The sequence below is a fragment of the Nicotiana tabacum genome, chromosome 23 (genome assembly GCF_000715075.1).
Source record: "Nicotiana tabacum cultivar K326 chromosome 23, ASM71507v2, whole genome shotgun sequence".
Classification (NCBI taxonomy): Eukaryota; Viridiplantae; Streptophyta; class Magnoliopsida; order Solanales; family Solanaceae; genus Nicotiana; species Nicotiana tabacum.
Window position 1 is genome coordinate 112,212,611 of NC_134102.1, and position 17,818 is coordinate 112,230,428.

At 38.9% G+C, this 17,818-nt stretch overlaps 1 protein-coding gene across 1 annotated transcript; it reads left to right on the forward strand.

Annotated features, from left to right (window-relative positions):
• The first annotated feature begins 15,863 nt into the window (after positions 1 to 15,863).
• Positions 15,864 to 16,757, forward strand: LOC107828995 (uncharacterized). Its single transcript, XM_016656405.2, has one exon. It carries the CDS (start codon positions 15,864 to 15,866, stop codon positions 16,755 to 16,757), a length of 894 nt encoding a protein of 297 aa, XP_016511891.1.
• The last annotated feature ends 1,061 nt before the right edge of the window (positions 16,758 to 17,818 follow it).

The window sequence follows — 17,818 nt, forward strand, 5'->3', positions numbered from 1 at the left end:
AACACAACCCAAACCTTTTCGAAACTCACCCGAGCCCCTCAGGACCCCGTCCGAACATACCAATAAGTCCCAAAACATAAAGCGGACCTTCTCGAGGCCTCAAATCATATCAAACAATATCAAAACTATGAATCACATCTCAAATTGAACTTAATGAACTTATGAACTTTCAACTTATATAACTCGTGCCGAATCATATCAAATCAACCCGGGATGACGTCAAATTTTGCACACAAATCATAAATGGCAGTACGAACCTATTCCAAATTCCGGAACCGGTATCCGACCGCAACATCAATAAAGTCAACTCCCGGTCAAACTTTCCAAAATCTTCATATTTTCCAACTTTCGCCAATTCATGCCGAAACGACCTACGGACCTCCAAATCAACATCCGGATACGCTCCTAAGACCAAAATTACCATACGAAGCTATTGGAACAATCAAAACGTCATTTCGAAGTCGTTTACAAAAAAGTCAAACTCCGATCAACTCTTACCACTTAAGCTTCTAAAAAAAGAATCCTTCTTCCAAATTGATCTCGAACCATCCAAAATCTGAAGTCGGACGCCCGTCATAACACATAATACAAAGTTGCTCGAGACCTGAAGCCAACGAACGGGATGCTAATCCTCAAAATGACCGGTCGGGTCGTTATATTCTCCCCCTCTTAAATAAACGTTCGTCCTCGAACGTGCCAAGAACCATTCTGAAGTCGTCAAATCACTTAGTTAACTACCATACATAAACCCGCGAGTGATCCCACATCACCCTAATCCACATAGACCCGACGACACCATCTTAACTGAAGATTATTCCTTCCACCCATACTGATAGGCCTTAGAACCAAATTCCTCATCATCTGTTTACTTCCAAAAGACCCGATTCCTATATCAACACACGGTACCAACCTCAACCAGCTACAACAACTTATGCCTACACCCACAAGGTACAACCACACGACGTAACACATCACACATATGCCCATAACAACACCTCTAATCACAATAGCCGTCTATAATCAAATCCAGCACCGACATATAACCTCATATCTGCTAGAACCCTATTCTAAACCTTCACAACACTGACAATGATGCAAGAAACATGAAGACCTCATAACTATTCACCCGAATCAACAAGTCACATCTAACGCCACCTGGGCACATACCTCGCAAGCTAAAACCCAATAAGTACAACACGAATGTGACTGAATATACAAAGAAACACATGAAAGAACTATCAAACAAGACCGAGAGGCATAACTCCGTGTCAATACCGTATTACGAATCAATTTCACCAGGGACAATCAAAACATATGGTCTAATAGCAAGGATCTTATTCTCATATAACTCCTCCGCGGCACGCAACCTGGTTCAAACACACTAAATCATATGAAACCGCGAGGGTATCACCCTCAAACTCTAAATCACAAGTAGAATACACATCTTACCAATTGAAACCTTCCTCTAATCCAATTCTGCTAACAAAATCACAACACATACTGAACTCTCACACCAATAGAGCATCTAATTCACAAATCGTAACCAACCACCCAGAAATCACATCAAAACTTACCATAATGGGTAACAGAAAGTCACTTCTAGTCTCATAGCTCTCAAGAGTGAACAAAACAAAATGACAGACACGGGCTACCGCTATGGAATCTTCTAATAGGTGTAAACACATAAGTAGAGTACAAAATCACGTAACTCACCTATATGTGAAGCAAGATAAGAGGACTCACCTCGATAAGCAAAACCAAATCAAAATAAGAATGATGCCCCGCTATACCAATCGAAACCATACCTATAACGACATCATCAGGTGCAGCGGCCTCAGCCCTACTATAGAAAGCATATCAACGGGTCGGGCCTCCCCTCTTGGGTGCCCTCTACTCTCCTGACCTGCCCCCCAAGCTAGTGGTATAGGGATATCAGCAACTAGAGTAGAACTCAAAGCCTGAATACCCCTCTGTGACACCTCTATCTGGAGTTTGGGACAATCTCTCACCATGTGGCTAGTATCTCCACACTCAAAGCAACCCCTCCACTTGTGTGGCTATAGAAGTTGTCCAGTATGGGTAATATGAGACCCATGGGTATCTGAAACACCGTGCAAAGCCTGGAGTGCAAACTAAATTCACTGACCCACAAAATCTCTATCATGTCGTACCCTGCCTCCAAAATAGGGACCAATAGGTCCTCCCGGTCAACGAGGCCTCTTAGCATCCCTATCCTCTCTCCTGACCATGCATGCCCTCTAAGCGGCGAGCGATCTCTACTACCTACCGAAATGGAACATCCGACTCTAACTCCCGAGCCATGTTGAACCGAATATCATGACTAAGCCCCTAAATAAACCTACGGACTCGTTCTCTGACTATAGAGACAAAAACATTTGCATGTCTGGACAAATCACTAAATATTATGGCATACTCTGACACCGACATAGTGCCCTAGCGTAGATACTCAAACTCTATGCGCCACACTTCCCGAAGGGTCTGGGGAACAAACTCGCTAAAGAACACCTCTGAAAATTGAGCCCATGAAAGTGAAGCTGCATCGGCCGAACTACCCAACTTGTACGCTCGCCACCACTGATATGCCACTCCCTTAAGCTGGAATGCAGTAAAAGCAACCCCATCCGTCTCCACAATACCCATAGTGCGGAGAATACGGTAGCACTCCCCTAGGAACCCATGCGCATCCTCTAAATCCAAACCATTGAAAGTAGGAGGGTAATACTTCTTGAACCTCGCAAGTCTAAGTTGTTCTTCCTCATATGCTGTTGCTCTACCCACGGGCTGAATTGGAACAACAGGTTATGTCGGCATGAAACCTGAATCCTGATCAATTTGGACTCGCTGCTCTGGTGTATGGGCGAAGGGAGTCCAAGCACCTCCCTCGATCTGTGAAGTAGCTGGTGCAACTGGAATCTGCCCAGCCTGAGTCGATGTACCAAACATGCTCTGAAACTGTGCTAAAGTCTCCTGAAGTCCTAGGGTCACAACAGGCGCCTATGGTACCTGTTCCCCAACCGGAGCTACTGGCGGCTCCTCAATTGCTGCTATGACAAGTGCTCTAGCCATAACACGTGTTCTTCCTTGGCCCCTGCCTCTATCTCTGCCCTGGCCTCTAGCAACACCGGCTCTTGGGGCAGCGTCATCAGTAACTGCAGCTCGTGTCCTCACCATCTGTGAGAGAATAGAATGACAAAGGCTCAAACTCCAAGATCAATAAATTCGCACGATAGGAATAAAAGAAGTGAAACTGTCCTAATAGTTCCGTAGCCTCTCGAAGATAAGTACATACATCTCTGTATCGATCCACAAGACTCCACTAAACTCGCTTATGACTCGTAGCACCTATGAACCTAGAGCTCTAATACCAACTTGTCATTACCCCAGTTTTCCTCTGTAGCATATCATAACGGCACCTAGTCTCTACGAGTAGGTAAGCCTAACACTCATTGAATAAATTGAAAGAAATTAACCAACAGAACTATTAAGTAGAACCGGATATTTCTAAATAAACTTAATATTTACAACATGAAAAAACATCCCAAAACTGGTATTACAAGTCATAAGCTCTACTGAGTTTGCTAGAAAATCCCTAAATTCAACTGTTTAAAATAGAATTAAACAGTACAAGTAAAATATCAGAAGATGACTCCGAGGCCTGCGAACGCGACGACAGGTTTACCTTGAGTCTCCAAAGAAAATCTCGACCAGCCAGCTAGTAATCAACAACAATCGTGGCACCTGGATCTGCACAAAAATGTGCATAAGCGTAGTATGAGTACACCACAGTGATACCCAGTAAGTATCAAGACTAACCTCGGTGGAGTAGTGATGAGAGACAGTCAAGACACCTATCAGAATAAATAACCTGAATAAGTGTGAAGATGAACTAATAGAGAAACAATATTAATATAAAGCTAAGCATGATAAGGTATACAAAATAATGCTTGCAATGATACACTAGTAACAACAATATTTAACAGGAAGCAGTCAGGTAATAATGCTGTAGAGTAATCTAAACACAGTCTAAGTTCGGTGATACCAAATAAAGGAAAACCAACAACAACTCAATAAGTACAACCGGTGTAACACCAGATCTGTCAAGCATTTCCACGAGGTACCAAACCTTATAATCACAGCTCACGGGTTCCAATTCATGAACCCTAATCACTTAGCATCTTGTGCCCGCATTACAACTCATAACCGCACGGACGACTTACGTGCCAGGAGAACAACTCTCACAGAGAAGGAAAGTAGACAAGAGTACATGTAATGGTCAATAGCATCGTCACGATTCATATTCTTAAACTGATATGGGTGATTCATCTACGTGTATGCTTGTGCTAGTGTTCTACCACAATTCAAGTCAACAAATGAGAGTAGAGACAACGAATGACACATAAGAAACGATCACCACAAAATGTACAGTGTATGCAAGACAGCAATGAAGTTAAAGCAACGGCAAGCACAACAAGATTGGCTACATAGAACTAAGCAAATATTGCAACACGAAGAAAGACAATTAATAGTATACTAAGGAAACAACAATAAAAAACAAGTACAAAAGAATGGAGAATAACAACAAGAGCCCTACAAAGGTACCGCCTTGTAGTCTCAAATCATAAAATAAATCACAACTTTCCTTATATCACCGCGGAAGCCTTTATTTTTAGTTTTCAAAATCATTTTTCTCGAAATAGCATCCCGCATTTTATCCCACCTTATCACACCGCATGGCTTCTAGTAGTTCCCCTACTAGTCACGTATTTCAAGCCCAGCTTATCTCACCGCGTGCGTTTCAATACCCAGACCTTATACCACCGCATGCGTATCAATAATAACAACAGTATGGCAGAAACCTCATGCAACACAATAACAATCGCACGGCAGAAACCTCGTGTCAACACAATAACATCGGCACGGCAGAAACCTCGTGCAAATATAATAACAATACTTTAAACAATAACATGTGGGCCAAAACATAACAACTCAACAAAATGACTTTCATAATATGTGCCCATATGCCACAATATTTCCTCAAAACAGTTTCAATATCATAACCACGCATAGCCCTCAGCTCAACAACACTAAATACAACAGCAACAACAACAATAAAACGAGAATACAACAAGTAAATCTCCACTAGAACTTCAGAACACAAAGAAACGGAAGAACGAACTCACAAAGAAAGACACAACGGGGAAATAATAGTCTCAACAAGAATAGTTCAATAAGGGAGAGGTAATGTGTAACAATGATTCCACGAAAGTGCAATTCGACAATAAGAGAGATAGCATGAATCAATGAGCTCAAATAAGAATACGTCAACAATGAAAGGGATAACAAACTTCCATTAAGGCTAAGCAATTATGGAAGAGATAATGGTGATTTCAATTAAGGTTAAGCAATTACGGAAAGATAATAATAATTTCAATTAAGGTTAAGAAATTACGGAAAGGATAGCACGATGATAAAAGAGTCAACAACTTCAGTTAAGGCACATAAGAGTTTAATCGGCAATAAGGGTAGAACATGAAGCAATTAATTCAAATTAAGACATGTAAGGGTGAACTTAGTAAATAGGAGATTTAACATGACAAACAACTTCTATCTAATGAACATAAGAACCTAAGAGCCCTAAATGGTCAAATTTCCACAAATAAGCATGTGCACGTACTCGTCATCTCACATACACGGCCTTCACATGACACAATTAGCACAAATGACTCAAATCCTAAGGGGTAGTTTCCCATCGCACAAAGTTAGGCAAGATAATTACCTCAAAGAAGCTAGACCGATACTCTAAAATGACCTTCTCGAGAGAAATTCAAATCATAAATAAAACTCACAGGAAACAATTCCGGATGATAAAGCTTCAATCTTTAGCAAAAACTAAAAAGTCAACCCAAAAGTCAACCGTGGACCCGCAACTCGGAAGCCGACAAAATTAATAAAATTTGAACACCCATTCCATTACGAGTCCACCATACTAATTTCATCCAGTTCCGACTACAAATCGATGTTCAAAACCCAATTATTCTCGAAATATTTTTGATAAGAAACTCTCAATTCTCCAATCAAAACATGGATTAATTCAAAAAAGAACTTCTGTAATCATATTAAAATACAAAAATTATAGTTAGATACTGACCCCATGAATAGAAGAGAAGAACGCCGCAAAAATCACCTCAATCGGAGCTCTAGAACTCATGATATGCTCAAAATATTAAATAAACGCAGTCTTATTTTTTTAATACACATAGAATTGCGCTTCTGCGCCCAAAAATCCTCACCTGCGGTCTACCAGCTATAATTTCCGCATTTGCAAACTATTTTCGCACCTGGCGTGGCGCAGATTCGGACCGAATTTCGCATCTGCGAAGCACTAGAACCAGCTCTCTTCTTTGACACTAAAATGAGTATAACTCCCTCATACGATGTCCAAATTCGATGATTCTATTTGCTATGGCTCTGTAACTATGATACAAATCTAATGCTTCAATCAAAACAGAAATTGGATGTCATTTGCTTAATGTGATACCATTTATGCTTGAAGAAATGACGTCGAAACATAAAAAATGAGCGCAACACAACCCAAACCTATCCGAAACTTAACCGAGCCCCTCGGGACCCCGTTCGAACATACCAATAAGTCCCAAAACATAACGCGGACCTGCTCGAGGCTTTAAATCACATCAAACAATATTAAAACTACGAATCGCACCTCAAATCAAACTTAGTGAACTTATGAACTTTCAACTTCTATAACTCGCGCCGAATCATATCAAATCAACCTGGAATGACGTCAAATTTTGCACACGGGTCATAAATGACAGTAAGGACCTATTCCAACTTTCCGAATTAGGATATGACCCCGACATCAATAAAGTCAACTCCCGGTCAAACTTTTCAAAACCTTCATTTTTTCAACTTTCGCCAATTCATGCCCAAACGATCTACGGACTTCCAAATCAACATACGGACATGCTCCTGAGACCAAAATCACTATACGAAGCTATTGGAACAATCAAAATGCCATTTCAAAGTCGTCTACACATAAGTCAAATTTCGGTCAACTCTTATCGCTTAAGCTTCTAAAACAAGAATCCTTCTTCCAAATTGATCCTGAATAATCCGAAATCCGAACTCGGCCACGCACGCCCATCGTAACACATAATACAAAGTTGCTCGAGACCTGAAGCCATCGAACGGGATGCTAATCCTCAAAACGACTGGTCAGGTCGTTATATTCTCCCCCTCTTAAACAAACGTTCGTCCTCGAACATGCCAAGAACTATTTCGAAGTCGTCAAATCATTGAGTGAACTACCATACATACACCCGCGGGTGATCCCACATCACCCCAATCTACATAGGCCCGACTACACCATCTCAAGAGAAGATTATTCCTTCCACTCGTACTGATAGGCCTTAGAACCAAATTTCTCACCATCCGTTTACTTCCAAAAGACTCGATTCCTACATTAACACACGGTACCAACCTCAACTAGCTACAACAACTTATGTCTACACCCATAAAGTACAACCACATGACGTAACACATCACACATATGCCATGACAATATCTCTGATCACAATAGCCGCCCATAATCAAATCTAGCACAACAATTAACCTCGTATCCGCTAGAACCCTGTTCCAAACCTTCACAACACTGACAACCATGCAAGAAACATGAAAACCTCATAAATTTTCACCCGAATCAACAAGTCGCATCTAACGCCACCTGGGCACACACCTCGCAAGCTGAAACAATTCCGGATAATAAAGCTTCAATCTTTAACAAAAACTAAAAAGTCAACCCCGGGCTCGCACCTCGAAATCCGACAAAATTTACAAAATCTGAATACCCATTCAATTATGAGTACACCATACTAATTTCATCCAGTTACGATTTTGAATCGATGTTCAAAACCCAATTATTCTTTTTAGAAAAGTTTTTGATTAGAAACTCTCAATTCTCCAATCAAAATATGAATTAATTCAAAAATGAACTTCTGTAATTATATTAAAAACATAAAATATAGTTAGATACTGACCCCCCATAAAAAGGCGAGAAGAACGCCGCAAAAGTCACCTCAATCGGAGCTCTAGAACTCAAGATATGCTCAAAATACTAAATAAACGCATCCTGATTTTTTTTAATACACAGGGAATTTAGCTTCTGCGCCCAAAACTCCGCACCTGCGGTCTCCCAGCTGTAATTTTCGCATTTGCGGATGATTTTTCGCACTTGCGGGGTTACATATGCGGACCCAACTTCGCATCTGCGAAGCACCAACACCGGTTCTCTTCTCCAACACTAAAATGAGCATAACTCCTTCATACGATGTCCAAATTCGATGATTCTTTTTGCTATGACTCCGTAATTATGATACAGATCGAATGCTTTAATCAAAACAGAAAATGGAGGTAATTTGGTTAATATGGTACCATTTATGCTTGATGAAACAACGTCGAAATATAAAAAACAAGCGCAACACAACCCAAACCTATCTGAAACTCACCCGAGCCCCTAGGGACCCAGTCCGAACATACCAATAAGTCCCTAAACATAAAGAGGACCTTCTCTAGGCCTCAAATCACATAAAAAAAAATATCAAAACTATGAACCACACCTCAAATCGAACTTAATGAACTTATGAACTTTCAACTTCTATAACTCGCGCCGAATCATATCAAATCAACTCGGAATGACGTCAAATTTTGCACACAAGTCATAAATGCAATTACGGACCTATTCCAACTTCCAAAACTGGGATCCGGCCCCAATATCAATAAAGTCAACTCCCTGTTAAACTTTTCAAATTCTTCATTTTTTTTAACTTTCGCCAATTCATGCCGAAACGACCTACGGTCCTCCAAATAAACATTCGGACACGCTCCTAAGACCAAAATCACCATACGAAACTATTTAAACAATCAAAGCGCCAGTTTGGAGTCTTTTACATAGAAGTCAAACTCCGGTCAACTCTTACTACTTAAGCTTATAAAACAAGAATCCTTCTTCCAAATTGATCCCTAATCATCCAAAATCCGAACTCGGCCACGCATGCCCGTCATAACACATAATACAAAGCTTCTCGAGACCTGAATCCACCGAATGGGACACTAATTCTCAAAATGACCGGTTAGGTCGTTGCAATAACAAAGGGGCATACCTCTCTCGTTCTTGTGAGTCCACGTCCTCGGCCTAGACAGACCATCATCATAGCGAATGGAATGTCATTCCTCGTTTGGCCGTGAGACTGGGTGATCCCTCTTCATGTTATCTCTTCATTTTTTCCTAGGCTCGGTTTGTACCGAGATGAGTCGTCGAGTTGGTCCGTTGAAGTCCTCATCATCTGCTCGGACCTCGGCACAATAGGCATTATGGATTTCATCCCAAGTGATAGAGGATACTTCATCAATCAGCTCATTAACTTTCTGGTCGCTCTTGAACCCTCTATACTCAATCCATTTTGAAAGGTTGCGACTTACTTCCCCTCAAACACATTGGGTAAGGCCATCCTTACCCTGTTGAATCGGGCAAGGAAGTCCCTCAGTCCCTCTCCTAGGGATTTATTGATGGCGAAGATGTCGTTTACTCTCACTTCAGCTTTCTAGTCCCCGGCATGTACCGTCACAAACTTGTCGACCATTTATTCGAGCATTTCTATAGAGCGGACTAGTAGCTGTGTATGCCATGTTTATGCCCCTCCAGTGAGGGTTTCACCGAATTTATTCAGCAAAATAGAGGACACATGTTACTTGGTGAGGTCGTTGCCCTTCACAGCGGTGACGTAATGAGTCACATGGTCTTCAGGGTCGGTTGTCCCATTGTATATTCTGAGATACGGTGGCATTTTGAAGGTCTTTGGTATGGCATATGGGGCCGCTTCCTCGCTATACGGATTTTCTACGAACCTGCCGGCGTCTGATATCTTATCTACTCGATACTGGCGTTATTTAATTTGGTCTCTGAGCGTCTTGTTCTTATTATCCATTTCTTCCATTCTTTTCAAAATAGCAGCGAGGCCGATGTCTCCTGTATTGTCAGTAATATTGTGAGTTATACCTGCAGTTGGGGGATCTAGTTAATCGCCCTGTTCGTCCCCTCGATGTACTATGTGGGCTCTTGTGGTTTCTATGGTCGTGCATGGAGGTTGTTCGTTGAGCACTCTTACTAGGGTATCGGTTAGCCATGCTTCGAGGAGCTTTTTCATGGCAGGTGGCGTCCCTTCTCCTAGAGACGTGGAAGCTCCTTTCCCATTTGGTTTCGTTGTACTGCAATAAGGGGGATGCGACCTCTCACGCCTGGGAGAGGCAGTGGGCGTCACATCCTCGCTCTTTATTTCATAGCTCTCGTTGATGGTGTTCATGAGGTTACGGGGAACGTCATATGTTGCCCTAGTCTCGTTTCCTTGGTTACCTGCCATGGAAATTCCTATACGTGCAGAGAGGAGGAAAAACTTTGTGGCTCGTTAGGTTAGCAAGTCACGCGAGTTGTAGATCTAATGGAAACTAAAAGATTAGCTAAGAAATTCTCACAGACGACGCCAAACTGTTTGACCCAAAATTTAGATTTAGGTTTAAACAATTAGATTTTCTTAACAAAATTGGGTTAATCTTAGCCAATAATAATATCCACTAGATTACCCAACTAGTGTCGTGGCAGAATGTCACAAAATCTGTGGTAACAGTGATGGATGTATAATAATAAATAACACTTAATGGCACAAATATGAAGTGAATAGCATTAAATAGCAATAAATGGTGTGTAATAATATTTATGTAAATAAATATAACAGAAATGACCGAAAAAGAGGATGCAGCCGTGTACTATTCCCTCTGACAATGATGAATGATTGATGAGCCTTTGAATATTCGGGTTCTCCTTGGATCGTGGGAGAAAAGCTAGACAGGGATCTCAAGAAAAAATGTGTCTTTGTATGTATATAATAAAGCAAGAATCTCAAGAGAATGTCAAAGTGTTGTTCCTTTACAAATGAATGTCAAATCCCCCCTATAACTATATCTCTTTCTATTTATAAGGGGACATGTGCCATAAAAACCTAATAGTATAGATTGTGGGAATATTCACTGGAATATTCTCTTTAAAGTCAGATCAACAAAACTAGGCGTTACTGCTCCGTTTAAGGAGGGTACTCATCCTCGACCTCGATCTCTGTTGACTCACTTCGACCTAGTCCTTATCTTTCATCAGATCACTTTGGCCTCGAACATGTCTTTTGTGGAAATCATATTGATGACATGTGGCAGCATTCGAAGACTCTCCTAGTGCTAATGTGGATTAAATATAATTAGGATAATTTTTTGCCTATACACCCTCCTCATTTATTCGGGCTTTAAGACCCGCAATGTGATCGCAACCCTATACTGGTGGAGTTTTACTCTACTATAATTAAAAGATACTCCCGTTGGAAGAGCTAAAGAAATATTAGCCATTTTGTTTCATAAATATTAGCCTAATTTATGGACCGTTAACTAATCTAGCTCGGTCCAGTGCCTTTTAATACATGGGATGTATTCTTCCTAACTACTTGATCTAATAGTTCATGTGAAAAGGATGCTGCCTTTTCCTTTTGCTTTTTCCTTCGGCAGCTGCACGAATGTAGGTTTTCCACTAGCAGAAATTATGACATAGGTTTTGCTATATATAAGTCCTGATAGTGATAGACGGAGATTCACAATTTTGATTCTTCTTGACGTACGTATCAGTATAAAGATTTTTAGTTATCAATATGTTGTTAAACTTAAATTCCCAATATAATTATATGACAGATTAGCCTTAATCTCAATATTTATTTGTAATTCAATAGCATACAAATAAAAAATCACACAATAAGCTTTTTCGACATAGACCTGTTTTAAGGTTCTTCCGAGCTATTTTATTACAGTGTGTTTTTTCATTGTCTGCGCCGTTAGTCGAAGTTATTTCTTTTATGATTCTTTATTTAGACAACAAAAATGCTGAGGTGGACCAAATAGTTCGCACGTGAGGCATCGTCTCACCAGCAAATTAATTATTTGGGCATGACGCATACATAACAACCACCAAACATGTTACAAGGTCGGTAGGTTCAATTACGACGTGGCTTTTCAGTTACTACAAATAATTCCCTTTAATTCCTCTATTTTTTGTTTCCTATTAGGTGTCCGATATTTACTTTGGGGGCGATTAAATTCGCATTCGTACTGAAAAGTCTCACATTTGAGGTAAAGCGTTTTCTAATAAATGTGATTCTATATGCAAGACTCAAACCCAAAACGTCTGATCAAAGATAAGGGGTACTTACCACTCCACTACCGTCCTTATCGATTCTTTAATTCCTCTATAGTATGCCACCAGCTACTTGCAACTTGCTAAACAAAATCTATACTGCTTTATATATAGTTTCTGTATATAACTACATACGGAGAGATGGAAGAAAGAGCTATATTTTTTTTTCCTTTTTTAAAAAACTTTTTGGGGGTGATGGACCTTGAATGATAGGATTTTCTTTTGGTAATAAGAGAGGAATTCTTGAGTTTAACACATTGCTCCTAAGTTGTTACATACCACGAAGTTACAATTATTATGTAATTTACTTCAATTAATTCTGAGCCATTCGATTATATTCTCTCGTCCTAAAAGAATGATAGTATTACATACGAGAAGTCCAGCCAGTTTTCTTTAATTACGATAACTTTAAATAATTTTAAGAAATTATTTTCTCTAGAAAATAAAGGAAGCTTGCTTTTCATAGAAAAGATTAATTACTGTATCATAATATTTCTAATACCTTATTGAATTTTTCCGGAATTATTATATGTGGGTAGTTGGTAGATATTATTTGAAGATGGGAAAATGTCACAGTAGGGGAAAATTAAAAATGAAACCCTTAATTGGTTGTTACAAGGTGATCCAGCTGGTGCATTAAAGAGATGTAGGTTCAATAGCAAACACTGCCAGCTTAGCTGCCCAGCATTTGCTTCTTACTAAAACTAATTATCTAATACTCAACTTCATTAGAGAGGAATTAATCCACTCGACCTTTCAAATTTTGAGTCAGTCAAAAACACCGAGTAGATGAGCTAAGTATAATGTAACACGTTATTTCGAGGTCAAAGCTCGTAGCTTTCATGTGTTTTACAGATAAGATATTAAGAATTCAGTTCTAGCTGCTATATATGGACGTTGTAACATTTAGTCACCAAAATCTTAGAAAAAGTAGGGTCGGTTTTTTGGGAAAATGATACTTTGTATAGCAAAAAATATTTCCGTAAGTTATATGAAAAAAAAATATAAATTTTATACACTTTTACGTGTAGCAAATATAAATAGTTTCAGCCGCCCCGCAAACTCCAATTTGTTTCTTTTTGTTTCGCTACTGACTTACTATATATATATATAAAATCTTGACTGTATCACTTACCAACTAATAGATGGTCCAATAAATTAGCATACCTTTATTTAGTTTTGTATCTCTCGTATAGTGGGTTGCTCTAGTGATGCGTACCCTCTATTTCTAACTAAGATGCTGTAAGTTTGAGTCACCCCAAGAGCAAGGTGAGAAGTTCTTGGAGGGAGGGAGCCGAGGATATATCGAAAACAGCCTCTCTACCCAGGGTAGGGATAAGGTCTGCGTAGGCACTACTCTCCTCAGACCCCACTAGTGAGATTATACTGAGTTATTGTTGTTGTCGTATCTCTCATATATATCTGTATGTGGCTAAACTGTAGTATTACAGGTTGTCCTAATTAATTAACTCTAAATCTTTTTCACCCTAAACCATTTATTCAAGAATTCCAGCAACAAAGATGTAAATCTGGCGGCTGAAATAAGTGAAGGGGCATTCCTCTAAACCTGCAGATGGCAGGGAGCCAGGGATGTGGAAACTTCAAATACTAATAAGCCATTTTTGCAACCTCACTGTCTTACTTTCCTTCTATTTTAGTCATATATACACGTGACGTTTTACCTTTATCTAAACCCAAAGGACAAAGTGACGTGGTGTCTGTTGAACGAAAACAGCTGCTGAATCCATGAAAAAATGATAAAAGAAAATAATTAAGGAAACTGTTTCTTACCTATAAATGAAAAAAATTCTGATCCTTTGAGTTATAGTAAGGGACCGACTGCGGCAACATATAGAATACTTCTCTTATTAAATCATGAATTTGGTCTAGGTACAATATTCTACATATATACTATACTCTCCTATTCCATTTTAAACTGTAAGGTTTTAGAGGCCAATGAGAAAATATTAAGCATAAGGTATAATTTATCAAATTACTTTTATTTATTTCTTAAGTGAAATACCACAATTCAAATCAAAAAATATCTTCTTTTTTATTTTTACCCGTATCTTAGCTTGCACAAATTGATACTCTGTACTGTGAGGATTTGGGACATTTAGGGTTCCTGATCTTGCGCGTGAGTCTTAATGAAATCTAATGGCTCATTTGGCACGAGGGATAATAGATAATTAATTCGGGTATTAAATTTAAGATGAGTTTATTTTACGTTTGAGTGTGATAAAGTCGTGGTATAACTAATTCCTAAACTAGTTATGTGAGAATTGTAGTATTTTTTTTATTCCTAGGAGAAGCTAGAATAACTAATCCCAGAATAACTAATTTTGAAATAATTAATTTGAATTACTTGTTTCTAAAACAAAGGACCCTGAATTGAAGGTCTTTATTACACTGTGGTCACACAGCGCAACTTGCATTATGTTGGTTAAAACCGAGAAGCCTAGCTATGATATACGAAGCAGCAGAGGTGCAAAGTTACATCATTAGTACCATACACCACTCACTTATTCATGACCCATTTATTTAGCTAGCGTTGGCCATACATTTTTAAATTTATTTTGAAAAATCTGTTTTGGGTGAAGTTTGGCTTGAAGATGAAAATGTGTTTGGACATATGTTTTCAAAACAAATTTCCCAAATTTATTTTGGAAAAATATGTGTATTACTATTAGGGATTTGGCCCAAAACTAGATATTGGGATTTGGGATTTTACCAAAATTTATGATCAAACATGTGTTTGTCAAATAAAACCCAAATTTATTTTGGCAAAATCTATGACCAAACGGAATCTTGAAATCGTTTTACGAATGTAGTTTAGTACTAATAAACTTCTAGCCTGGCATAATATGAATCACTTCTGGAAATGAATTTGAATTCTTAGCTCAACCTACAATTAGTGAGAAGTCATATACCAAGTTGGGCTGAAACTTAGTAGTTTTCGTCTAAACTTTATATTTATCTTAAAAAATTCATTTAATAGTTTAAATTATTATTTAAAATTCAGTAACTTAAAAAAACTAGAATCTTAAACTCATAAAATTCAAGTCCTAATTAGTCATTAACCGCGTAAAAGATGCTAGATTGTCAAATAAATTACGATGTACAGTATAATAGGCTTCTCTAGCCATGTAATACAAGGAATTAATTTGACTTATTAGCTCTACCAACCTTTGAGTAACAACGTAATTTTAAAAAGCCAGAGTGTCAAGTGCACGTGGTGTCACCGAAACAATAAAACCAAAATACAGATCATCCCACGCTCTTTTTCGCCATTAATAACGGGATTTTGCTTTTAATTTCCTCTTCAATTTCTCCCCCAAACAGCTGGATTTATTCGCGGATCCAGTCCCCTTTAATTTTTGCCTCCCCATTAATTTTCTATCTCCCCCTCGTGCGCTTCCTTTCCGCGTTGTCTCCCTTTATATAAACTCTTCTCATATCTCAAACTCCTTTCAACTTCTCCTCATCACAATTCTCTTAACTTCATATTTTCTTTCAACTGCTCAATTTTGTAACCGAGTAAATTATGACTCCAAGAATGGTTGCCGGTTTTCGGAGATCTCTTTCTTTCAACTATCCAAATCATTCAAACAAGCCAAACGAAAAAGCTTTTCACGTTCGATCCACTAGTCTTCCATGTGATCGATCCCATCCTTTGATTGCTCAGCTCAAAGATGGGCTCAACGAGCTCAAAACACGGGCCTCCAAGCCCGAAGCCCGCACCTCTGCATGGCTCTGCGATGGCTTAACACAACTCAAAATCATTCACGAATCGCTCGACGATCTCCTCCAACTTCCTCAAACCCGTGAGTCTCTTAATAGCAACTCCGAACTCGTTGAGAAGCTTCTAGAAGACTTCCTTCGATTCGTCGATGTTTATGGGATTTTCCGGACTTTAATTCTCACATTCAAGGAAGAACATTCGGCTGCACAAGTTGCTTTAAGACGCAAAGATGAATCCAAGATTGCTTCTTACGTTAAAGCTCTAAGAAAATTAGCAAAAGAAATGGACAAACTCGTGTCCAACGTGCAATATTGTATAGGAAAATATGTCCTTCTCCTGCCCCAACAATCGATAGAAGATGCAGAGCTAGTCGAACTATTGAAAGACGTTTTAGAAGTGACTGTATTAGTTTCTGTTGCACTTTTTAATGGACTTTCAGTGTCAATGTCATTGCCAAAACCATCTTGTTCTTGGTTGGCAAAGAAAATGAAGAAAGTGAAATTGGATGAGGGTATTGAAGAGTTTTCAAAAATGGGCATGTTGAGAAAGAAAATGGAGACTGAAGAGGTGAAGATGGTTTCTAAACAAATGCATGAATTGGAAGATTGCATTGGTGGGATTGAAATTTGTGGGCAGAAAGTGTTTAGGAGTTTAATTAACGCTAGGGTTTCATTGCTCAATGTATACACACAGTAGAGGAAGAAAATAGAGATAATGCATAGATATTGTAAATTTTCTTCTAATTTTTTTCCTTGTTTTTGTTTTCGGTTTTAAACTTTGTCTAATTTAATTGCGGAAAAGGAAAAGGCATAAAATGCTTTGGGAGGATTGAATACTAGAGTACAGTATTGGTTGTACAGAATTTAAAGGAAAGTAAATTTACACAGGTGATATAAAGTTACTACAACTTACTTCATCTATATGAGAATTTGATCGAGTTAGCTCTTACGTGTCATTGACGTTTTGTTTTGTCGTTTTTATGGAATAACGTACACCATTTTTTAACATGCAATTTTAATTCCCACAGAAAATAAAAACGGCAATGTTATTCAACATTTTCTTAATTTTACTTTTTCTACACATGAGAACAATCCATACACTTCCTAAAATAACATGTATACGGTCAAAATCGGGCATACTCGATTTCGTTGGTAGGGGAGTTGCCTCGAGGGTAACCTCATAATAGATCGGGCTCGAGCTTAAAGATGAGACATCGAGCCTAGAGATCGAATTGTACGTTGAGACCGAGGCCAGCAACAATCGAGACCAAGTATGACCGACTTCAAGGGGAGCATAATAACGGAATGGCGAGATATCAGTAACCGGTCGAAGATCACGGCGTGAATCTCGGAACGGATATCCGTGATTGGTCGAGGATCATGGCGGGAATCTCGGAACGGACCAAATCAGAAGCGGTTAACTGGCTGTTTATACGATTTCCTTATGTAATTAGAGACATACCATAATTAGGTTTCCTTTACTATATAAAGAGAAGTTTTAATCATTTGTAAAGCATTATTATTCACTGATAAAAATATACACATACGCTACTTTCTTTGTCTTACTCACTATTCATCACTGCTTGTTTCATCCTCTACTGTTCTTATTAACTAACCTCGAGACTATCTCGAATCGAGGTCGAGGCATTGTTTGCAGGCCGGTTTGATTTATTTTATTGTCCAATTTATCTATTTAATTCATTGTTTATAAATTGGTACTGGTTTAAATCACGTATCCTTAAAACCACAATATAATTT

Coding starts and splice junctions, on each gene's coding strand:
- LOC107828995 (XM_016656405.2), top strand. CDS start 15,864: ATGACTCCAAGAATGGTTGCCGGTTTTCGGAGATCTCTTTCTTTCAAC.